This window comes from Epinephelus moara, chromosome 16 (assembly GCF_006386435.1).
Source record: "Epinephelus moara isolate mb chromosome 16, YSFRI_EMoa_1.0, whole genome shotgun sequence".
Taxonomy (NCBI): domain Eukaryota; kingdom Metazoa; phylum Chordata; class Actinopteri; order Perciformes; family Serranidae; genus Epinephelus; species Epinephelus moara.
The window spans coordinates 44,333,333-44,359,284 of NC_065521.1; the positions used below are offsets into that span (position 1 = coordinate 44,333,333).

At 44.6% G+C, this 25,952-nt stretch overlaps 1 protein-coding gene and 2 non-coding genes across 3 annotated transcripts in view; all 3 read right to left on the bottom strand.

Annotated features, from left to right (window-relative positions):
* The window catches only part of LOC126402223 (IQ motif and SEC7 domain-containing protein 1-like), a 106,104-nt gene that overhangs the window by 8,878 nt on the left and 71,274 nt on the right, over positions 1–25,952 (bottom strand). Inside the window, exons 6-15 of the mRNA XM_050064004.1 lie at positions 24,147–24,772; positions 22,336–23,274; positions 21,064–21,222; positions 20,791–20,913; positions 20,533–20,699; positions 18,579–18,718; positions 17,690–17,815; positions 13,795–13,894; positions 6,858–7,019; positions 3,851–4,066 (exon numbers count right to left, since the gene is read on the bottom strand). Coding sequence (XP_049919961.1) covers positions 3,851–4,066; positions 6,858–7,019; positions 13,795–13,894; positions 17,690–17,815; positions 18,579–18,718; positions 20,533–20,699; positions 20,791–20,913; positions 21,064–21,222; positions 22,336–23,274; positions 24,147–24,772 — 2,758 coding nt within the window. The remainder of the gene's footprint in view (positions 1–3,850; positions 4,067–6,857; positions 7,020–13,794; positions 13,895–17,689; positions 17,816–18,578; positions 18,719–20,532; positions 20,700–20,790; positions 20,914–21,063; positions 21,223–22,335; positions 23,275–24,146; positions 24,773–25,952) is intronic.
* trnak-uuu (transfer RNA lysine (anticodon UUU)) lies at positions 18,004–18,076 on the bottom strand. The gene has a single exon. It is a non-coding gene; the product is annotated as a tRNA-Lys (tRNA).
* On the bottom strand, positions 18,384–18,456 carry trnak-uuu (transfer RNA lysine (anticodon UUU)). The gene has a single exon. It is a non-coding gene; the product is annotated as a tRNA-Lys (tRNA).

Here is a 25,952-nt window from a genome sequence, read left to right on the forward strand (position 1 = left end):
AGAGTGACACAAAGTAAAAATGGATGTGGGCAATTAAAGGGAATATGCAATTTGGAACAGATGGGTTTTGAGTTGTGATTTGAAATGGGGTAGAGAGATGTTTCTGAGGTCCGGGGGGAGAGAGTTCCAGAGTTTGGGAGCAGAGCGACTGAAAGCTCTGCTCCCCATGGTGCTGAGCCGGGCGGGGGGCACAGAGAGGTGGAGGGAGGAGGACGACCTGAGGGAGCGAGAGGGGGTGGCGATGTGGAGGAGATCAGACAGGTAGGGGGGGGCGAGGTTGTGAATGGCCTTGAAAGTATACAGAAGGATTTTGTAATGGATTCTGAATTTGACTGGAAGCCAGTGAAGCTGCTGGAGGACAGGGGTGATGTGGTGAAAGGAGGGGGATCTGGTAATAATGCGGGCTGCAGAGTTTTGGACCAGTTGAAGCTTATGGAGGGATTTGTGAGGGGCACCAAGGAGGAGTGAGTTACAATAATCAATGCGGGAGGTGACGAGGCTGTGGACCAGGATAGCCGTGGTGTGAGGGGTGAGGGAGGGGCGGAGACGGTTAATGTTTCGTAGGTGGAAATATGCAGACCGGGTGATGTTATTGATGTGTGAGTGGAAAGACAGTGAGCTATCGAGCATGACACCCAGACTCTTAACTTGAGGGGAGGGGGACACTGTGGAACTGTCAATAGTGAGGGAGAAACTGTCAGTTTTGGATAAAGTGGATTTGGTACCGACCAGGAGGAGTTCTGTTTTATCAGAGTTGAGTTTGAGGAAGTTGGAGGTGAACCAGGATTTAATTTCTGAGAGGCAGTGGGTGAGGGAGGAGGGTGGAAGAGAGGTGTCGGGTTTACTGGATAAGTAGAGCTGGGTGTCATCCGCGAAGCAGTGAAAGTGAATACCAAATTTACGGAAAATATTGCCAAGTGGGAGGAGATAGATAATGAAGAGGAGGGGCCCCAGGACGGAACCCTGGGGCACACCTGAAGTGACGGGGGAGGGCTGTGAAGTGAAGGATTTGAGTTGGATGAACTGAGTGCGGCCAGTGAGGTAAGAGTGAAACCAGTGAAGGGGGGTGTGGGTGATACCTATGGAGGAGAGTCTATGGAGGAGGATTGGGTGAGAAATAGTGTCGAAGGCCGCACTCAGATCGAGGAGGATGAGAATGGAGATTAAACCGGAGTCAGCTGCCATGAGGAGGTCGTTGGTGATCTTGATGAGGGCTGTTTCTGTACTATGGAGGGGACGGAAGCCGGACTGGAACTGTTCATAGAGGCTGTTATGGGTGAGATGGGAGTGGAGTTGAGAGGCAACAGTTTTTTCAAGAATTTTGGAAATGAAGGGGAGGTGAGAAATGGGGCGGAGGTTATTGAAATCGTTGGGGTCTGAACCAGGTTTTTTCAGGATGGGACTGACGGCTGCGGTTTTGAAAGGGGTGGGAACAGTTCCAGTGGACAGTGAGGAGTGGATAATGGCTGAGATGAAGGGGAGCAGAGAGGGGAGGCAGGATTTGACCAGAGAAGTGGGGAGGGGGTCTAGCTGGCAGGATGAAGGTTTGGACTTTCTGATGAGGTCAGAGATAACTGAGGGATGAGGGAGTTCGAAGGTGGAGAATGGTTGATAAGGAGGGAGGAGTTCAGAGGAGGGGAGTGGTGAGGAAGTGGAGCCCAAGTGCTGGTGAATTTTATTGATTTTGTCATTGAAAAACCGGAGGAGGGACTCACAGGTGTCTGAGGAGTACATGTGGGACATTCTCTGCCTGGACGTCCATTGAAATGCATTACAGAAAGTCAATTTTGTTCGGTTTTATGAGCTTTTTCTGAGATTTGAAGTTTAAAAATGGTCAAACGGTGTGCATGGGGTACATGCAACTCTGACACAAGGTATCCTGAGAGGCTGGGCGACCAGGTGTATTTTTTACACTTTAAACCACATCTCAACCGAGAAAAGTGTCTCCTTTGGATAAAGTTGTGTGGTAACGTTAGACCACAACATCAACTCAACGTGAATAAGATTAACAATGATGTCTACATCTGTTCTAAGGTAAGTCAACATTGTGTTTGAGGCAACATATTGTCACTTTGCTGGAAAGAAATATAAAGTTATCTTTAACATCTCTAGCTAACGTTAGCTAAAGTTAGCCTAACGTTAGCTCCTAGCTGCGTTGTTCATCATGTCACCTTGTTTGCTGGGAGTTCATTAGCCTATTTTGTTCTAGTTTTGTACTTTGGTGATCGTACATCATTGTTAGCTGTTGTCCAAAGGGCTCTAGTTAAGCTAACGTTAACTTCTGGAGCTTAGCTTCATTAACTTATCTGTAATGGCAGAGATAACAAAGGTTGGCAAACGTTATGCTGAATGATTCAGTGTAAATACTGTAGCACCAAACTAACGGAGAGACACTCTTGGTAAAGATGGTAAAAAGGCCGTTATCCTTTTCTCATATTCTGAGCCAAAAACCTTAACTTCAGTGGCACTTTAACTTGTTGTCTTTGATGGTGACGGCAACCAGATGCGGTTCACAAGCGTACACTGTGACCTGTAAATTTTGGCTTGTAATTTAAGCTTTTCATCGACCTTCTCAACAATAAAATGATGAATATATCCCTCCAATGTGTAGTTTAGGCCCTTTTGGTTACTTCTCAATGACATCTGATCGTTATGTCCCCAAAAATCATCAGTTGCCTCCTGTGAAATGCCGTATACTGTGACACCTGCCATAGCGCCGGTCACTGAATGTTGATAGTTTGTGCGAGTGAGTGGAGGGGGGCGTGGCTTAGCCATAGGTCAATTGGTGCAGCTGTAAGGAACATTTGGCTCTGTCTTACAGAACTGTTACAAGCAATCATAAAATTGAGAATTGGATCCTAAATTTCTAATTAATTACTTTTCTGCATCAAGACATAATCTTCAAGAGAAAATCTCGATGCAGCTAAGAATCAATTTTTCCCTCCACCCTCAGTTCAGTCCCTCCAGGCATTCGCAATGCTACGATCTCACCAATTAAGGCAAATTCTGCCAGTTCCTGTGAATTCTGTGTGACCTTGAAATTTTCACGATCCTTCAAAGCATTAACAGCTGATCGGCAGCGATTAGCTGTAGATGCCCCCAACACCCCCAACCATCACATATAGATTCTAATTCTGTGGGAAACACTGAATGCTCATAATCATAGGCTTCGAACCTGAGACTTTTGCAATTTTAAGTTGCCCCCACAATTTTATTGCAAAAAAACCCCCACTACAAACATTGTAATATTTTAGAATGTGCTGTGAAATCAGACATTTCAGACCACAAAAATCACAAAAACAGCGAGGAGGAAGTTAGTTTACGTAACATACTCCAAATAAAGATCCATAAAAATCAGCACAAACACAGAATGGGACAGATGGTGATATTAGTTGAAAATGACATCTACTAAAACTGATGAAATATCAATGTATCACTAATCTTATTAATTACATCTGCTTCGAGTGTCTTGTGAACAGCAGTAATTATTAAGGTCAGTTTCTACAGTAAAATCACCCTCTCATATGTCATGTTGCAGTTCTTGTATTTGTCCACTAGGTGGAGACAGAGCACCATAGCTCTACCTTAGACATTCATCTTACTGTATTATATTACCATTTTAGATTTCATCACTATTTCATCAGTTGCATAAGACCACAGATGTAGGTTTGCTCTGACTCACTGAGTCATAATAATAAACTGCAGCAGTAAACAGAAACAATGAAAAATCCCATTTGCAGAATCTCTGTCACGTCAGGATACCACAAAAATATGTACACTGATATTCAACAGGCAAAAACAAACTGTAGAGGGCCCACATGTGTACTTGTACTACTTTATCTGTCCTCACCTGTCTCTGAGAGGTCTCTCAGCGAGGAGCTGAGTGCCGTGCGTTTAAGTCCGTCCACAGACGCGTACGTGTCATCAAGGCTCGGCCTACCCAGAGTACCGTTCACCACTTCGCTCTTTCCGGAGCCAACGTTGGCCCCTGCCGTCCCGCCTCCTCCTGGTCCTCCCCCTGTCAACACACCTGGACGCATCACACCTTTCTGCTTCTCGAGCTCGGCTGGAGGAAGAAGGAAGAGAAGAGATGGTAAATATCAGACCTTGAGAGAAGTGGAAATTAAAATACAGTCTTGAGTGAAGACAGTCAGTCCGAGCTGATCTTCAACTCCTATAAGTACTACTACTGCTGCAACCACTACTACTGGCTACTGCCGCTCCTGTTACTATTCATTTGGCAGACATTTATGCTAATACCTGCTAAGTACTTCTACTACTGCTGCTGATTTTCTACAACTACAACAAGAAGTACAACCACTAGTGCATCTGCTATAATTACTAATACTGCTACTAATACTGTAATGTTACTACAACCACTACTGCCTCTGCTATTGCTACTAGTACTGCCAATACTACAACTCCTGCTGCTCCAGCTATTGCTACTGCCACTGGTACTACTACCACTACTACAGCTACTGCTATTAATATTACTGTTACTGATTTTCTAGAACTGCAACAGAAAGTGCAACAACATGTGTGTCTGCTTTGATTACAGCTACTGATGCTAATACTGTAATGTTACCACTATCACAACTGCTTCTGCTATTGCAACTGCCACTAGTACTACTACCACTACTACAGCCACTGCTGCTACACACTACAACTCCTAGTAAGTCTGCCATGATTACTGCGACTGTTGCTAATACTGTAATGTTACTGCTACAACTGCTGCCTCTGCTATTGCTAGTACATACTAATACTGCTGCCCTTGCTATTGTAACTGCCACTGCTACCACTACCACTACTGCTTTTGCTATTGTTACTGCCACTGCTACCACTACCACTACTGCTTTTGCTATTGTTACTGCCACTGGCACTACTATCAGTACAACAGCTACTGCTACTAATGTTACTGCTGCTTATTTTCTACAACTTACAACTACTTTTGTGTCAGCTTTGATTACTGCTACTGCTACTGCTACTACTAATATTACTGCATTGATTTTCTGCACTACAACAAGTACTACAACTCCGTGTACTTCTGCTATGATAACTGCCACTGGTACTACTACCAGTACTTCAGCTACTGCTACTAATATTACTGCTGCTTATTTTCTACAACTACAACAAGTAGTACAACTACTTGTGCGTCTACTATGATTACTACCACTGTTGCTAATACTGTAATGATACTAGTACCACTATTGGCACTGGGGTTGCTACTAGTACTGCTGCTGTTCCTGCTATTGCTACTGCCACTGGTACTACTACCAGTACAACAGCTACTGCTACTAATATTACAGTTGCTGATTTTCTACAACTTACAACTACTTGAGTGTCTGCTATGATTACTGCTACTACTATAACTGCACGGATTTTCTGCAATATCAACAAGTACTGCAACTACAAGTAAGTCTGTCATGATTACTACTACTTTTGCTGATACACACATTCTAATAATGTTACTACTACCACCGCTGCCTCTGCTATTGCTACTAGTACTGCCAATACTACTACTACTGCTACTCTTGCTACTGTAACTGCCACAAGTGCGTCTACCACTACTGCAGCTACTGCTATTATTATTGCAATGATTTTCTGCAACTACAACAAGTACAACAACTATTCGTAAGTCTGTCATGATCACTACGACTGTTGCTAATACTATAAGGCTACTAGCACCAGTATTGCCTCTGCTATTGCTACTAGTACTGCCAATACTACTACTGCTGCTTCTGATGTTGCTATGACCACTACCATGGTGGGTCCATGTCATTGGTTCGACAGCCCATTGGTTCGACATCCCATTAGTCCGACTGTCCGCAGTGCTTAACGGCTCGCGGCGGGCGTATGGTGCGCCGCGACCGGCTTGAGGCGGAGCAGGCTCACGGCTTATGTGTTTTCACTTTCTTTTTCATTTTAACCCACACCATGATCTTTTCCTAACCCTAACCAAGTGGTTTTTGTGCCTAAACCTAACCAGACCTTAACCACAGGGCATCATGATGATTTTGGAATGGACTTCGGAACAATGAGTTTAATATGGTCGGAACAATGGGATGTCGAACCAATGGGCTGTCGAACCAATGCGCAGTTCCCTACTATGGTTTGCTGTTACCAAAGCTATGTCAATTAACAAATAATGGTCTTTGTTTACCTCAGCTCCAGAAAGAACTGACCTTTATTTCTTTGTAAAAACATACATATTTCATTCTAGTAATAAGCCTCTCTTAATTAGCCGTTGACGCTGCATGCAAACTCAACACGTCCTCCATGTTTTCCTCGTCTTTATTAATTTACTGTAATATTTAGTTTCCCTGACACTAATTCTACTAGAGACATGTTGTGATAATTTCTCCTCTCCAACAGGAAAAGCGCTGTTAATTTACCATCAGTGAAACCCAACACTAATTTGGCTTTTAATTTGACATAATTTGACAGGAAGTGGTCAGTGTCTTTAATGACACATCAACAGTGATTGTAAAAAACGAGAGGAGTAAAAATAACATTTCTGCTGTGCTTGAGATTATGCTGAATTTAGTATGTGTGCCATATAGTCCAGGTTATTTAAGCCCTGTCCATATTTTATGCCAGCACCTGGCTAACAAGTGCTGTTACCACTGCGTCTGTCATTCCTGCTATTCTATTGGTTCATCTGCAGCCTCTGCTATGACTCCTGCTTCCAGTGCTAAAATACTAATAAATACTAATTACTTTCAGTTCACTGTCACTCCAGTGATTCCACCACAGCGGTCCCTGTTACTACTGGGATTATTACCACCACTGGTACAGCAGCTGTTGTGACCACTGCTCTCACTGTATTACCATCACTGCACTGTGTCAGGATCACTTACACTCCACCCTGTACTTCTCCATGTCCTGGACCTCTGCGATGCTCTCTCGGAGGTCAGAGGTGAAGCGTGCTCGGTCCTGCTGGCTCGGAGCCGTGAAGACGATCAGCACTTTCCTCTCTCCTCCAGGGTTCGCCGACGTCAGCCTGATACCGTGAGGGTAGTCTGGGTGAGACGCCACACACACACACACAAAAACACAAACACAGACACAGACACACACACAGCACATGTTACACACTGTGAGCCAAATGCCTCGACCTCGCTGTGAAGAGCTGGACATCGAAGCTGAAAAGACACGCTCAGTACTGTGGGCCAAAAATAGATGAGATGACGTATCATGATTTATTTTTGACAAAAACAAATTAATCTCAGTGGTAACGCGGTGTCCTCTGGTGGCGTCTGTACACACAAGAGGACGCCACGTTACCACTTCATTACAGTACCATCTGATGCGAACGATAAAACCAATAACGGGTACTGTACTGTACTAAAACATCTTTAAAAAGCTTGTTTTCTCAAGAAAAAGAAATAAGTAAATTGTGATCTCGGGACAAAAGCATTAAAAAAAATAAAACCATTGAAACCAATTAAAATATCTGTATTTGTACTAAATGGGCGGGGTTTAAACAAGAAATGGGTGGAGCATTACCAGAACATGATACTTCACACCTGAAATTGACATGGATTGATCAGAAGTTCAAATATTTGTGATTAGAATGATTACAATTATTTACCGAACCATCTCAGAATTGAGCTTCAGATCATTTTTTTCATCTCAGGAGTAACAGATTGAACAGATTTTCCCACTGCCCTCTTCAAACCAGTGAGAAAAGCTCAGACAAAAATACAGAATCTCTCACGTAAAATAAGAAAAACTGTTTTAATTTCGTCAGATTAATTTGTGTACATACTGATCCAGGACTCTGACCCTGGATCAGCTGAGAGTAAGACACTGATTGAGAAAAAGGCTGTAAGAGCCTTTAAAGACAGACTGTCACACACACACACACACACACACACACACACACACACACACACACACACACACACCTCTTATTACCTTCCGCCCACATGATACACACACAGATACATTAACGTGCACCCACTCACAGACAATACACACACAGCACTCACCCACCCACCCACACACACACATGAACACACACGCACACACACACACACCAGCAGTCCATGTAAGATTGTGCTGATGAATCATATGGGACAATCTGTCCTGGTCACAGTCATCACCACAGGCTGCCAAGTTCCATTTAGCTCCAACTGGAGGACCAGAACTGTCAACAACTAAACAACACAACGACCACCACTGCAGCTTCGGTACACACTGAGCACAGCGTCAGCTCTGAGACGACACGGTGCGTCCCACAAATAACAACTGAATAATGTTGACCTTGTCCTGTGACACGATGGAAAACAGTAGAGCTGAAACACAGCACATGAATCTGTGTGACTGATTCCACCACCTGAAATTATTTTATTCAATACCTTTACACACTGTTTGTATTTTTCAGCCTGGACCCAATTCCCCCATGTTTTTGTGTCTAAGTGTCTAATGTGGATGACAGTTTTTGACACTGGTCCAGTGCTGAGCGAGAGTGCTGCAGCCAATGGCGGCTAAACAGGCTGCAGTGGAACCACTCAGGTAATCAGACGTATGTCCACAGTGCTGTGTCAGCTCTAGAGAAAGGTCTGGAATCACCGATTATCTTTCTGCAACAGGGTAAAAAAACGCCTTGGCGTGTTTTTGTTTTTTTGAAATCAATCATAGTCGTCATGGGTGGCATTAAGCCCAGTGCAAAATAGTGTCAGGGTTGAATTTGTTTTGGTGGAACATTTGCATGTGGGGAGGTGAGCTCTGTCATTAAAATGGCCCCACCAATGGGCGCCCAGTAGCTCAGTGGGTAGAGTGGGCGTCCCATATACGAAGTCAGTGTCCTTGCCGCTGTGGCTGTGGGCTTGACTCCAGTCTGGCCCTCTGCTTCATGTCACCCCCCCTCTTTCTCCACCGTCATGCTTTAATATCCATCCATCCATCCATCCATCCATCCATCCATTTTCATCCCCTTATCCGGGGCCGGGTCGCGGGGGCAGCAGGCCAAGCAGAGCACCCCAGACGTCCCTCTCCCCAGCAACACTTTCCAGCTCCTCCTGGGGGACCCCAAGGCGTTCCCAGGCCAGACGAGATATGTAATCCCTCCAGTGTGTTCTGCGTCTGCCCCGGGGCCTCCTACCAGTGGGACGTGCCCGGAACACCTCCAGCGGGAGGCGCCCAGGAGGCATCCTCGTCAGATGCCCGAACCACCTCAACTGACCCCTTTCGACGCAAAGGAGCAGCGGCTCAACACCGAGCTCCCTCCAGATGTCCGAGCTCCTCCCCCTATCTCTAAGGCTGAGCCCAGACACCCTACAGAGAAAACTCATTTCCACCACTTGTATCCGTGATCTCATTCTTTCGGTCACTACCCAGAGCTCATGACCATAGGTGAGGGTTGGGATGTAGATGGACCAGTAAATTGAAAGCTTTGCTTTCTGGCTCAGCTCCCTCTTCACCATGACGGACCGGCGCAGCGCCCGCATCACTGCAGAAGTCGCACCGACCTGCTTTAATATTGTCCTGTCAAATAATGACAGATCATTTGTCCTGTCACATGATTGATGTAACTAGGTACCTACAGTAGCTATGCAGCAATATGATATCCCTATTTACAGTCCCACCTACAAAGGTCTGATTGGTGACCTGTTTATCCAACTGGGGGAAACAGTCATGAGTGGGCAAAACATCAGACTTATTTGAATCACTGAGCAATTTGGAGGTGTGGGCGGTAATTAGAGGGTTTAAACAAGCCTGTGTTTAACTGCCCTCTGTACTTTAAAATTTAAGTATGCTCTACCTTTGATCACAATCAGGCCCAGGTTATACTAAAAAAGAAGCAGTTTATACCACATGTTGTCCGACCCCTGTCAGACATCAAAAGTGTTCTTAGTTGTTCCAAATGGCCTCACTGAAGGACGGAGTGAAAGAGGCAGCCGTCACAGAGACTCCTTAAGAACCAGGTGTTTCATCTGTGGGCAGTGCCTTTTGTCCTACATAACAGAGTCAGTATGTTTCCATGCACAGTTAAGTCAAGCTACGGCTCTAGCTCAACTAGGACATTTAATTGGACTACTGAACTTGTCCCAGTATACAAGCACGGGAGGGGAATCCATTTAACGACCCACGTATGTCCGACTCCTCTACGATAGGTGGAGATATGCCCCCTTTCAGCATGTTAGTATTGGACCTTTTTTCCGGTCGACCTATTATGTTACAGACCAAACAATCGATAAACAAGTTACGGTTAGCTAGCAGCTAACTGGACAACTCTACTGCTCTCCCTGACTTGGGCATACCGTATATGCAAATGGAAGGGCAGGGAGGTCCCAGATAAGCGGCATACTGCCAAATGTCAAACTGCGAATAGGAATAAGGTTGTATTTGACTTAAGTGGTAGTGACTGACATGGAGATAATCACACACATTTTCAGACAGTCTCTCCTGAAAGACATTCATAGCATCAAATTCAGCTGTTTACATGAAAAATGGTGGCGTCAGTTAGGTGTTTCTAAAGGTATTTGACCTCCGGCAGCATGTCACAGTGTACTGACACACCCTGGAGTTCACTTCCACACCACTGCAGAAAGATGAGATGGTAAGCACGTGGAAGTCAGCAAAAACAAGCTTTTCAACTGGCTGTTATTTTGCTCTTTCAGGGGTTAAAAATATTGGGCTGTTGGTGGAGACATTATACATATATAAAGCCTTTTTGAAAATGGTGGAAATGTGATTTTGGAGCTGAACTCTTCAGAGTGAGGCGTCCTGTTAACAGGTGCTGAGGCAGATTTGAAACGCCACCAACTCCAATCTGCTGCATAGAACTGAGAGCCAATTTTTCTCTGCTGAAATAGAGGCTTGGAAACCACACACACCCACACACTTAGACACACACACACACATGCAGCTTACTGCATATGATTGTGTGAACATCATTATTGAAAAATGTGTCGGTTGAATGAGTCATGTTGAGAGAGATGCAGCTAAACAGCCTTGTTTTCAGATTGACAGTCATATATTTAGGAAATCCTGTGATATGCTTCCACTGTGTTTCTGTTGGTGTTTTTAGAGGAGTACTGACTACACTTCTGACTGAGGATGCCTTGCATTTAAAGAACAGGCTGGCAGACACTTAATATTGGTAACTGGAGAGGGAAGTTATGTTTTGCCAAGCGATTATTAACAGATTGTTGCAAACATTTCCAACTGGGACGGAGTCTCCGATTGTTGTCCCACACGTATTTTTGGTGTCTATTTCAAGAGCTAACTCTAATGTCATGCTTTGGCCAAGTTAAGATGCATTTTATCTCTACTGCAAATACCTGACCCATAAATATGTAACTGAGATCTTGGAACTTGAAAGCTCATCTTTGGTGGGTACGCTTCTGCAAATTTTGTGATCCACATGCAACTGAGGAAATCAACTACAGAAACCTCCTCTATGCACCCTCCTATAAACTCTTTTACTGTTAGTAAACGGTATGATGTTTCTTGGAGGGCGGGGCTTAGCTGGAGGCAAAACAATTCTCCACAGACATTAGTCGGCGCTAGCTAACAAGTTCTGTTGGCTTGATTTAGACGATGGAGGAAGATGATGTGAGTGGTGCGTTCAGAAACACTCATTGTGAGTGTGGGAGTGCACTCTGACACAAACTGGAGCATTGATAAATTGGGAGCGCTGTCTGAATGTAGCGTTGGGTTATCCAGAGCAGCGCACTCTCAGAGTGGCAGAGCGCACTCTGGACACTCTGTCTGTGGAGACGGAGCAGCAGAGCGCCGAGCGGAGTGAATGTGTGATTAACTTAACCGTTGGTTCATTCATGTAGAAATATAACGCTCCGTTTCTTCCACCAACAGGGCTCTCATTTTAGTGTAGAGCGTCAGACTGAATTTACCAACGCACCATGTCAGGTCACTCACTCTCCGGGACCGCCAGTGTTACTTGAATAAGTAAACACTGACCAACGGGACCAGACTGGCCGACCCGTATGCTCTCACTCAGTGGATGGATGATGTCACAGGAAGCCAATCTTACAAAGGAGGACCACACTTGTTTGTTTTGCTATGGAAGCTAACGTTAGCTAATGTGCTAAAAAGTTAGCGTTGCAGAGAAATCCAATATTCCTCTTAATCCCTCCCCAGTTTCTGATGAGGTGGACATGATAACCCTTAATACACATAACCTTATTCGTCATTCATTCATTTAAATGTCTAACGACGTTAGAATTTCAGGATGTGTGGACATTAACATTATGACGTTTTGCAGACGTTGGGTTTTGTTCTTCACACCTTATGACTAAATGTCGGTATTCTATGTCAAGATGATGTTGGCATGAGACATTACTCCACGTCACATGCGCCCATTCACACACTGGTGCCATCTGCTATTCAGAACGTGTTGACACACACTCACACATCTTTGGAACAGCCATTAGGAGCAATTTGGGTTTCAGAGTCTTGCCCAAGGATACTTCGACATGCAGACTGGAGGAGCCAGGGATCAAACTGCCAATCTTTAGATTAGTGGACAACCTGCTCTACTGCTGAGCCACACAACTTAAAACCAACAAAATAAACCAACAAAATACCAATGTCATCCGTCTGCAGTATTCTACACCACTTGATGATGGCATTAGACGTTGTCCTGACATTGAACTTTGGTGACCTGATGTCACAACCTAAACTGAACCAAATATCAACGCTGAAAGATGCTGATGACCAGCTGGGTAGCTGCCAACAGGTGAACATCATGTAGTGTCCCCAGTGCCCCCTGGGTAATGCAGTTTGTTTCTGAATCGCCCAGAGAACCAGACATGGAGAGGGATGAGAGTACCAGTAGGGTGTGAGCAGTGCTGGTGCGCAAGAAAACGTCATTGTACATCGAAGAGTAAAATGTAAAAGTGGTACTGTGTAACGGTAAGCACTGGCCCACTTCCTGCACTGACTATAACTGTGTGTGGCTATTAGTGTTGATCTCTGAATTAGTCTGTTTTTGAGTCTCATTTGCATAGAAAGGGGCCAATTTTGTGCCCATTGTATGCATTCTGTATTACCTCATTTAAATATGTGCAAACAGCACAGAGATACTGTTGCCTTGGCAGCGCATTTTGGGGTGCATTTCACCCTTTGTGTTTGCTTAGAGAATTACATGGTTTCTTTTTGTCTAATTTGTGCAGGTTTAGTGGCCTCGAAAGCTGCTCATTCCTTCTGTGAATCCTGCCCTCTGTGTTTCTCACCACAACACAAGATCTGGTCGTAGATTAGCGACAGCTGTTTCTGTTTTCCTACATCGACACTGACTTTCTCTTCCCTCCCTGCTGTTCGCTGATGTGACTTGTTCACCCTCACAGACAAACACAATCCCATCTTGTTTCCTTTTTGCATCCAGTGAGTTTACATCTAAGCACTTCTTCTCAATGGCTGCTGCTTCAGCACCTCGGTACGTCTGCAGGTGTGTCGCCTCTGAGACGAGCTCGTTTTACCCCCTGACGTGAAGTGAAGCTGTATCTGAACTTAAAGAACATGTTGGATCCTCGATGATCCATTTACTGAGACTTTGGGGAGATGGGGGCACATCAGAAGTTGCTCTCACATATGAGTGTATGTGTGTGTGTGTGTGTGTGTGTGTGTGTGTGTACATATATATATCTGCGTGTGTGAGTCTTTTCAGTGGGCCTGCGGACTGTGGGGTAAAAATAGAGAGTTGAGCAAGTGCACAAAAAGAAATAGAGATATGAGAAATAAAACGGAGAGAAGCCGAGACAGATGGAGGGAGCAGATGGACGAGAGGAGAATGAGAGGGAGATAAAGAGCAAGCGCAGTACTTACAGGTGTTTTGGAAGGTGTGGACCTGCATGTCCACCAGAGGAAATGATTGTCTGAAATTGTATGTCACTGAAGTCTTCTTCTTCTGGAAAATCTTTGTCACCTGAGGAGGACAAAAGAGATGAGAAAAGAAAAGTCAAGGCAGAAAATTGAGAATATAAAGACAGAGAAGAAGGAGGAGGAGAGAGGACAAAGGAGGAGGGAGTGTTTGATTATGCTCATCTTTGTCTTCATTTGTTTCTTTTGTTCATTTCGAGGTGAAGAGTTTTTAAAATCCCTCAGTGAGACATTTGAATGATTCCTCTATAAACTGAAGACGTGTCTCCTCCTGCTTGTTTTTTACTGGCAGTGTAAATAAATTATGATTGAATTGGAGCTGAATCACAGTTGGAGTCACTTCATCTTCTAAACTCAAGTACTGGTGACATCGATTGTGGAGACTTTAAATCATTTATCATGTCAGACCAGTCCTGATTCACAATTTATGAGCTCACACAGATTCACATCTGAAGCTGGTTCATGTTGTCTGTGTTGACCTTCATATGACCTCTGTATGATATTAACCCTTTGAGCTCTTTTCACTCTTTTTATTTACATGTATTAGCTTTCTTATTAACACGTCCTCGTCCCAACTCCTCAACTACCACAGCGTTATCAGTGAAGAAAGAAAAAGAAGAAGATTTACTTTATTAATCCCTGAGGGGAAATCACATTTTTCCACTCTGTTGTCATCTACACACACAGGCCTGAAATACACACACATGCACAAACAGGACCTATACATGCATTAAATGGAGAGATATCAGAGCGAGGGGGGGCTGCCCATGCACAGGTGTCCAGAGCAGTTGGGGGTTCGGTGCCCCCCAGGAGGCAAAGTGGCATCTCTCCAGCTACAAGTCCATACTCCATGCTTGGTCCAGATGGGGACTTGAGCTGGTGACCTTCCGGGTCCCAACCCAAGTCCCTATGGACTGAGCTACTACCGCCCCAGTGGACCTACACATCAAAATATGACGCCCTAGCAGAGTTGAGACCAAGTCATTGTTTAGCAAGTCAAAAGTAGGTCTCAAATCTTTGCACTCAACTCCCCAGTCAAGTACAAAGTCATAAACTTTGAGTTTCAAGTCCTAAACAAGTCATAATTTTCTCTTTACTAAATTCAGTGCCATTTTAACAACACAGTAATAATATTTTATATTTAGTGTTTAAAGTTTGTATTTATCTGTCAGAATTTTCAACTTGCACGTTTTGCGCACTGCAGTTTGTTTTTTCATTGAGCACTCGTAATTTTTGTACCTAATTTAAATTATCTTTGGTGTCATCTTTTCCAACTGGCACTCAGTAATGTAAAGTTAGTTCTTGGTTCAAACAAAGCGGGTCTGGAGAATCAACTGTTAACTAGCTGGGAATTGAAAGCGTTCAATGTTAACTGACACAGGAAATTAAGGGGAATAAATTGAGTCATGGCACACGTTTTAAATAACATATCTAGTATTTTCCTGTCAAATAACTCAAGTTAACTTAAAGTCACGAATCATTGGTGTTAAAGCCTAAGCTGAGTTGCAGGTCTTTTTTGAGTTTGTCAAGTCAGGTCTAAAGTCATCAAATTTGCGACTCGAGTCTGACTCCAGTCCAAGTCATGTGTTTGCGACTCGAGTCTGACTCCAGTCCAAGTCATGTGACTCAAGTCCATCTATCTCCTTTAACTTTAGCTTATGTTGTAGTTATGCTATGTAGCGTGTGAAATAGAGTATGGTGAATGTGCTAGGAAANTGACTCCAGTCCAAGTCATGTGACTCAAGTCCATCTATCTCCTTTAACTTTGAGACCTGGCATTAGGGGAGTGTCTCTGGGACGCCAGAGATCACTGTCTAGCCTCCTGGAGGTGTCGTGGGACCAACTAGACGAAACACTGGTGAAACGAGGTTCCCACCCGATGACCCCAAAGACATGTTAGTTATCACTGCTCACTGGTCTGTATAGTTAAGCCTTGCCATAATAGCTTATCATAGGGCTTAGGAGGTTATTCACTGAGTGGTGATCCTTTCTCTCTTTATTTGAATTCATTTCCCACCTGTGTCATTTTTGGATGTTCACGGACTGCGTGTGAATCTATGCTTGTTATATGCATTGTGTCTTTTCAAAATAAACTTTCGTTTTCAGGCCAGATGAGATATGTAAGCCCTGCAGTGTGTTCTGGGTCTGCCCCGGGGCCTCCTACCAGTGGGACGTGTTCTGAAGACCTCTAACAGGAGGCATCCTGATCAGAATCCTGAACCACCTCAGCAGGCCCCTTTCGACACGGAGGAGCAGCGGTTCTGTTCTGAGCTTTTTTAGTTCATCTGCACTATAAAAAAGAATTGCTATAGACTAAACTAAATGAAGGCTAAGACACAATCTTTGAACTCATGGACACTGAAAGAAGGTATTGTGTCCGTTCAGGTGCTCTTTGGGTGCGTCCGGCCTGTCAGAAGTTTTTGGGTATGCTTGAATGGATGGTGGCTGATATATAATGGACTGGTTTTAAATAGAAAGCATTGATTTATGGTCTGTATTTAGGACCTTTTCACAAATTCTAGTAGTAAAAAGTACTAGTTCTCATCGATATCTTTTATTTTAAGTATAAAATATAGTGGACTGATGGCTGACTGTTGAAGCCTCAGTGACACCGATCAATCATACCCATGTTCTGTAACTGTATGCCAGCTGTTGAGCCTTGTGGCAAGTGCAGACCAGATTTTGGAAAAATAAAATAAATTTAAATATATTTTTGTTTTTACTGAGCATGTGTGGTACCCCAATGATTTGACACGATATGACGCCGTGACTTCTCCTCTTTCAAACCTGTCCACACCACAGCTTTGAAAACAGCCAAAAACACAGGATCACTGTTGATCTTAAATAAGACTAAGTGGGCTAAGTGATTCGCTCTGATTTCAGCAGTTTGTTTATGATGTGTGTGTGTGTGTGTGTGTGTTCAGTTGTGAGTAATGACTGTGAGGGCGAGAGAGAGCACGGTGGCTCCATCAGAGCTTGTTTGTTGAAAACAGCTGCCTGCTGTGGCTGAAAAAGACGGTGATGAGACTGAACCAAAATACTGAACGAGCCACCAAACAAAAACTACAGGCTACAAGAGGCTAACATTCTGAGCAGAGCTGCAAAGTCTGGGGTTTATTCCCTGCAGACAATACATGAACACATTTGATTCAGTGTTAAGGAAAGAAAGTATTGATAATTGCAGCTTTAAATGCCTCCTCCACTGAAGAGGAGTCATTAACATGGCTGTATTGTCAGGCACCTTCAGTTATTGATATAATATAATCTACACAGTTGATCACGGAGCTAAAAACCTCACAACAACACAATGAGGGATTAAACAAGAACTGGAAATGCTGGTGATACGATCAGTAGCATTACTGACGGCAGCAAAGCAACTGAAGCCGCTGAGCTTCAGCACTTTATCGCTGGGATTACAACACATACACAGTCTCTTTTGTTTTTCAATCTTTAATCTTGCAAACAAAAACACTAAAACATCAGACTTCACGGGTAAACCTTGCTGACAACTCCTGCCTGGGTTTCTTACTTGGGAATCCATTTATTTGCTTTCTCTTTAATAGGACGTCAGACTTTTTGACATTTCTGGAGCGCAGCATTAAACAGGACCAGGGCATTATGGGATAAACTGGTGCTCTGGTGACGCGCAATCACTTTATCTCCCAGGGGAGAAGATCCTCAGGCTCCGAGAGAATTAGTCCCCAAACTTATCCCAAAATAGTGCAGTAATACAAACACCCACAGTCTGTGTAAAAAAAGATAATGACACTAGATTTCTGTATTTTCCACCAAATCCATCACACACAAACACACACACACACACACACGCGCACACACTCACCATCAGCAGGTCGTTGAACAGGAAGACTTCTCTCTGGTGGACGCCGCTCCGCTGAGCTCGGTTTGGATCTGGAACCTCAAACAGCTGGCAGCAGCACACCAACCTGCGGTGAGGCAGTGACAGCACCTGAAACACACACACACCAAGAACACCATTATTATTACAATTTTCTCGGCCAGTTCCGACTTCCGATATTTTAAATGTCTGATCTGCCGAATTTATGGTGACCAAAGTGGACTGTGCACCTCCTGCAGACCTCTATGGATGATGATGAGTATGAGATAAATCATAAAGTTTACACTCAAGAAACTTTTAGCCTGAACAGGGACTTGAACCCTGGGCCCTGAGATTAAAAGTCTGATGCTCTACCGACTGAGCTACTCAGGCTCATCAGGCATGTCACAAAAGAACCTGTTGTCTGAAAGGGAATCCATTGCCACCTCCCTCTGAACTGGAGGAGGGCGGATCCTGATTTGCATGTAGCTTGAAAAACAAGTTGGGTTGCTAGCAGATCTGGCCATGAGAGAAACATACTGTTCGTGAGGCTGAGTGTGAATGATAGTGTCCTCATAAATTGGATCTGAAAGACATGTGGACGTAACAGGCATGCTCACAGGAAGTCTGAAAGTCTTGAAGACTGCCCAAATGCACAACTTATGATTGACCTCCACAAGATGTCATATAAGAAAGCAGTCACCTGGACAGGGACTCGAACCCTGGACCTTCAGATTAAAAGTCTGACACTCTACCGACTGGGCTACCCAGGATCTGACTAGTGTCTGTTCTTAAAGACACCATCAGCTGAAGTGATCTGAGTGGGTGAAAACCATTGAAGTTAAACATATGTACAGTTGTTTAGATGTTTGTTTGAGGTGTTGCAGGATCTTACAGGCTTCTTGCCGACCACCATCCTCTCCACCGCCTGGACCTGAGACACGTGATCATCGTTGGTCCTCAGCTCCCATTTCTGGATCCTTCCGTAAATGGCCACCAACAGGTCCCTGGGGATGTCCTGACCATTATCAACCCCTGATGGAAACACAAGGGTCAGGGTTTAGTTTCAAATATTATATATTATAATATTATATATATATACATATATATATATATATATATATATATATATATATATATATATATATACTTATATATATATATAAATAAACAAAGGTTTATTTCTGTTGTGGTTCTCTGATTAACCACAAGATAAAACAACACATCTGCAAGGCGACAAGTGCAAATGATAAAATCAACAAGTAGGGCTGGAAGATACGCGATACACGATATATATCATGATACTATATCATGAAATCTCCTCTAAAGTACTGTAGACTACTAAAAGTTACAAGAAAGTGAAATACAGTACTGTTATAATAAAGTTAAATAAAATACTATTTTAATTAAATAAATCAAAGTGGAACCACTGGTGCTTCTATTTTAAAGGTCCCAGCTCGGCTCGGATTGGAAGTGTTGATGTTTTTGCTGTGAAACTGAAACTTCCGGTCGACAGATTTATTCACTGTGAGCAGGAAACAAACTAACAGCTCTCCAGTTCTTATATTAATAGTATTTGCAAGTTACACTGGTGCTCAGTGGTCACAAAATGTGATTAAGGCCCTGTTTATACGACAACGATTTCAACTGAAAATGGCAAACTTTTGTTACGTTTAGCTGATCGTTTACACAGCAACAGCGTTTTGGGTGCCTGAAACACAGTTTTAAAAACGGTTCCAGGGTGCCATTGTTTTGAAGCAGCACCGTCTCCATTGTGATGTAAACCGGCAATATGCAGTTCCTCTGAAAACAGAGACTTTTCATACATTCACATTATGGTTCCAGTTAACGGCCATGCACGAGAAGGCGGACGGTCACAACAACAGTGGCAGACTCCTCAGCTCTGTTTGTGCTGCTTACTGTATTTAATTAATCAATGCTTCTCCAGCAAAGTGTAGATTTACTGCACCATCACTTTGATCAGCAGAGACGCATTACTTACATGTGCCAAATACTGAATCCACCAATACGCCGACAAAGGGCAGCCAAAGGCACTTTTGGACAAGACATGAGGTCGTCAGAAGAGGAAGGAAATACTTAACTGCAAACCTCTCGGTGTTGCAATGTACTGTCTAATCAATTTGTAATTTGCATGCTAAATACCTTGTATTGAGAATGCTTTCTTTTCAGCTTTTCCCCATTTTTTCTCACTCTTATTATTGACGTCCTTACCCAACAAAACACTCTTCAGCAGTGGTGTATTGGTAGTTAAAGAGAAGGGTATAGTACCAGGTAGAGGGGTAAGTTACCAAGGAGGAAGTGGGTATACTCTCAAATAGTCCAGTGGCTTTTGGGGAGGACAAGCAAGTGGTGGGAAAACTGTGAATGGCGTTGTTAAAGAGAATAAATGGAGGGAGAACTTTCACATGTGTAAAGCCTCCCTAAATAGGCTCTCCAGTTCTTATACTGATAATATTTGCAAGTCGCACTGGAGACTATGGGCATGAGAACCGAAACGCCAAAGCGAGTCTCATGGTCTCACGATGGGTATCTAGAGCCAGTGTTTGGCTTGTCCATTCTGGGCTACTGTAGAAACATGGCAGTGCAACGTGGCGATCCCCAAAAGTGAGGACCTGCTTCCTGTATAGATATAAACAGCTCATTCTAAGGTAACAAAAACATTACAATTCTTATTTTCAGGTGATTATACACTAAAGAAAACACCCTTTTCATCTGATGTTTCAGTTCTGCCAATATATCCCCCTGAATCCGACACACACTGGACCTTTAAAAAAAATCAGTGTTCTAGCCAGACTGCTCTGATTACAAGAGATGATGTACTGACTGACCCCGCAGGTTCTTGATGAAGTCCTCCAGCTTCATCTTTCTTTCCGGCTTGACGTTGGGACTGTACATGTCTGTGTTGAGGAGGATGATGGCGAAGGCCAGGATGAAGATGGTGTCTGGATTCTGGAACTGCCGGATCAGCACCGGGTTACAGACACAGTACCGCTGACTGCAGGGAGAGAGAAGACACGAAGAAAACATTAGACCAGATCGTTCACTGAATCCTCTCTGGGATTCAAATCTGGGAAGCAGTTTAGTACCTGAAGGCCTCCACCAGTCGCTCCACCCGCTGAGCTTCACCCTGAACTTTAATCTGAGCCTGGAACTTCCTCAGAGCGTCGTCTAGATCCATCCCCGAGAAATCCATCTCATCCAGCACACAGCTGCAGGCGGAGACACAGAACACTGATCACCATCAGCTGCTACTTAAACATTAAACACAGCTGGATCTCAGCTTTAAATATTCACACAAACAAACAGGAAAAAACAATAAAAAGTAAACAAACAGAAGTCAGTGAATGTCTTGTACTCACTCGAGGACATCCTTGTTGAACTGTTGCCGGCTGCCGAGGAACTCTCCGATCATCTGCCTGCTCAGTCCTTTCCTCTCCAGGATGAACCTGGCGATGCCCACCGGTGTGTCCGACACAAAGCCCCTCTCGATCAAGTACTGGATCCCCTTCTCCGGCTTCCTGCAACCCAGACAAGACACACGTTTGTTTTTCGTTAATTTGTGTGCTTGTTTTATTAATCTAATTTTATTTAGACTGCTCTCCAACACAGAGTCATTCCAAAGTTATGAGATGTTTCAGAAGACGGCTTACGAGCTGATTTCTATCTGATAACATCTGTGGAACTTTTGGGGTATTGGTCGTCTTCTACCCACATATAAAGCAGAAGTGTACACTGTGTCACCATACAACTACAGAACCATTCAAAGGTTTAGACTCAAATTTTCATCCAGTGATTTTTCTTAATTTCTATTATTCCCAGGTTAATACTGAAGACATCAAAAAAACTGTGTAATGACATACAGAATTAGTGGCCGTATGCATGCCGTGTTTTTTGTGCTATAAAATGTATTGTTTTTAATGTAGATGCACGGCAGGTGCGCTCAAACACGAGAGTGATGCCATCATGGTGTTCCTGAGCGCCTATTTTTCAGGGTGCAATGGCTGATAAAGCAAGTTTAACCTTTGGAACGCATCAGCGTACACCGCATGTCATGTGACAAAGACCAAGCAATCACAGCACATCATTTGTACTGTATTTAACTGAACAAAGGTGGAAAGGGATTTACAAATCAATGCATTCTGTTTTTATTTACATTCTAAACTTTTTTGGATCTGGGGTTGTGATTACCATTATTTATTTCAAGTGTCTCTTCAAGAGCAAGGCGTAGCAACAAACACTAAACCCCTGAGCTTGCCTGAGAAGGACTAAATGCACAAAGCTGCTATTTTTAAATATCCCNTGTCTGAACACACCGAGGGTCTAGGTACCATGTCTGAAGGCTTACTGCTGGTTCCAAAGGGACTGGACTGAAAGGGTTTGGTGGAAACAGGCTCAATATATTAATATGAGCTGATGATTTTGAGCCTGATTCAGATTTTTGTTCCGGTCCTCCTCTGTCTGATGGGTTGGACCTTAATCAGGTTGACAGCATAATCTGAATTTGACTACATTAAGATCGTTAAGATTTTAGCTTCAACAGTTGAAGATAATAACAGTAAAATATGTGCTTGTTTAACTCAGTGAATCATTTTGGTGGATTACCATAATCAGCTTCACAGACACACACGTACTTGTTGAACAGGTTGAGTCCGATGCGGTATTGCCGCCGCTGCACCACGTCATTGTTAAAGGCGGGAGAATCCCAGCTGTGGCGGCTCTCTCTCTGATAGGTCTGTTTCCCCAGCGTCGCTCCTCCGATTGGCTCCCGCAGGCTGTCGCGTGACGAGGAGCCGGAGCTGCAGTTGTTGACCGTCGTGTCGTCGTTAGAGTTGGTGGTGGTGGAGTTGACGCTCTCGTTGTCTCCATCTGAGCAGAGCAGATGGTGGTGGTGGAGGTGGGGGTGGTGGGCGTGGTGCTGCTGCTGCTGCGCCTCCATGTTCTGGAGAGCAGAGGAAGAGGAGGAGGACAGCGGCGAGGGCGTGAGCGGCGGCGGCAGGGGTGAGAGAGGTGTGAGTGGTGGTACAGGGGAGGGCAGCGGGGAGGAGGGGGGCTCTGGGTAGGCGTGGGGGAGGTGGTGGTGTTGGTGGTGCAGGTGGTGGTAGTGGTGTTGGGCAAAGTGGTGAGCGTGCTGGATGTAAGGGCTGCTGCCGTGCACGTGGTGCATGTGCATGATGTGTGGCTGGCTGTACTGCGGGTGGTGGTGGAGAATGGTGGGTAAGTGGGGGATGGGCGATGGGTGGGGGTGGGGGTGAGGGTGGGGGTGTGAGTGTTGGAGTGGGTGGGGGAGCGGGTGTGACGGCAGGGCCCGGGCTGAAGGCATCGGTAAGGGGACGTTGGCGGGGCTGCGAGTTTGTCCCTGCGCCGTGGCGACAGAGCGGCCGTTTGGTTTGTGTTTGATTGTTCCCTGTGGAGAGTCGGCCTCGCTGCTTCCTCCACCTCCTCCTCCTCCTCGCTCATCCTCTCCACTCTCTCCTTCGCCTCCTCCCCTCCTCTCCCTCTCTCCTCCTCCTCGTTCGGCTCCTGACGACTCCTGTTCATACACCAGGCGTCCGATGGAGCCTCGCTCTGACCTGAAGAACGAACAATAAAGTTAAGGACATGAAAAATTAAACATGTTGTCCAGAGCGCACTGTTTATATTTTACACTTTATTTTACACCTAAAACAAACGATAGGCAGCTTTATTTTATCGTCACTGGGTAAAAATCCCATAATAAGCTTTGAGCGTTTTAAAGTTATCTGAGAGAAAAGTAGAAGTCTGCACCTCCTCTTAGGGCTGTGTTTTTTTGGGATATAGAAATGCTGATGCACGTGCACGTCCCTTCAGATGGTGAAAGCCTGATTCAATGCTATTTTGCGAGAACATACAGATACATTTGGTCGGGCCTTTTTCTGCAGTGAGCAGATCTTCTGGCTGAGCTTCCTACACTAAAACTAAAGTGCCTGAAACAGTGCAGAGACACTGAGTCTCTGTGGAGCGTGCTAAAAGGCTTAATGCACTTTAATGAGACTTAACTTTCTCGAGCAGTGATTGATTGTTTTGATATAAATGTAAAATAGAGAAGTCTCAGCGTAATCATGAGTAATTTTTCTGAATTGACTTATGAAGGGATAAAAGCATCGAAGCAGGACATAAATGCTCTCTGTGAAGAACGACCTGTGTCGAGTCAGTTTCAGGTCTTTGCAAGTTTATTGTCACAGCTGCAATTAACTGCTTCCAGCAGCTGCCTGGAGGGAGGGAAATAAATCAATAGGAAGTAACTAAGTACATCAGTATTTCTCATTAATGCTACTTTGACTCCACGATATCTCACAGGAGAACGTTGTTCTTTTAACTGCACTACGTTCATTTAACTGTTTTTAATTTTGTTTTAAATGTGTGTAAAGTTTGTAAAGTTACAGTGTGTGATCTCTGACGAAGCTCTCTGATTGGCTGTGCTGACCTGTCACTCATGTCCACTGAGCTGTCACTGGGTGGTTCGATGGTCAGGACAGGGAGGTGTCCCCCTCCTCCTCCTGCCCTTCCTCTGTACTCCCCTCGACACTCTGTGCAGGGGGTGCTGCTCCTCCGGCTGGTGTTGCTGCCTCCCTCTGTCTCTCTGCTGTCCTCCCTCCCCCCTGCGACTCCTCCTCCGCCTCCTCCCCAGTACTCTGTGTCAGAGCTGGAGGCGGGGCGGGACAGCGGCGAGGATGGCGGGCGGGAGAGCGGCGAGGAGGGGAGGCAGCCCTCATCCATGTAGAGGGTGACATCACTGAAGGAGGTGGCGGTGCTGTCCTCGTGCATGGCGGCACCTCCTCCCACGCCTCCTCTCCCTCCTCCCACTACTGCCCGGCCTGCCACTCGTCGGGCAGATGCGTTGGTGTTGCGCCATGCGCACTCTCTGTAATCCTCGTCCTCGTCTTCCTCCTCGTCCTCCTCCCCTTCCTCCTCCTCCTCTTCCTCTTCTTCATCTCCCTCTTCCTCGTCCTCCTCGTCGTCCTCCTCTCCCTCTCCTCCCGCTTCCTGTGAGTCTTCGCGGCCTGACTGGCAGGTGAGGGAGTCGTCCATGGAGTCGGCCAGAGACTTTACCTGCAGTCCAACACAGAGGCGAAAAAAACACGTCAAACATGCACATAATGTAAGGTCTTAGATTTATTTACCTGAATTTAGACCAGACTTACATTATCTCTCCTCTTTAAAAGTATATTTCATAATTCATAATTCTTTCATAACCCATCTTGAAATCACCATATTGTACATTCCCACAGCTCTAATTCCATCAGTGCAACAACAGTCTTGTCATTTTCTATTCATTCATTACGTCTACTCTGCTGCTCTTTTGTCCATCGCTGAAGCTCAACACTTCCTGCATGGATTTTTCACATTAAAACATTTCTTCAGCTCAAATAGAGTAACCCCTCCTCTCTCCCCGCAGGTTTTTGGTTTGAAACATCTACAGAGTTTGACAAAGAAAAGCTGACAGCTGTTGTCATGCGACCTAAGTGCGAAATTTCATTAACTTTCACATTAACAACTGAGCTATCTTCATCTATGGAGGAAGACAGCTGCTGTTGTGTCTCCAATCAGATACTTCTGCACTCTTCTACACTACAATCACATTCACCCATTCAGACACTGGTGGCTGAGGCTACATGGTGTCACCTGCTACTCAATTTTTAACACACTTTTGATAGGACAGCTGTCACGAGTAATTTGGGGTTGCTTGGCAGACTGGAGGAGCTGGGTATTGAACCACTGATCCACTGATCTTCTGATTAGTGGGTGACCTGCTGTACCCTCTGAGCCACAACCACCCTTGTACTTAATGTTTTGAGTGCATAAGTCTGTCATACTTAGAATATGGCAACATGCAGTGTGGTACGACCCGGATGGTCGTACTCATAACAGTTAAAAAGTTGAGTGTGGAATGTTGCAACACTTCTCGCCCTCAGTGGTGGCCATGTTGCCTACGTAACAGAAGAGACGGGACTACAAACACATTTCAAACTTGTGAGATGGGGAGGAGACAGTGAACACCAAAGCAGTGTAAACTCCATAACTGCCTTAAAGACATAAAAACTTGGATGAGCACCAATTTCCTGATGTTAAATTCAGACAAAACTGAAGTTATTGTTCTTGGCCCCAAACAACTCAGAGACTCTTTATCTGATGACATAGTTTCTCTAGATGGCATTGCTCTGGCCTCTAGCACTACCGTAAGAAACCTCGGAGTAATATTTGATCAAGATTTGTCTTTTAATTCTCATTT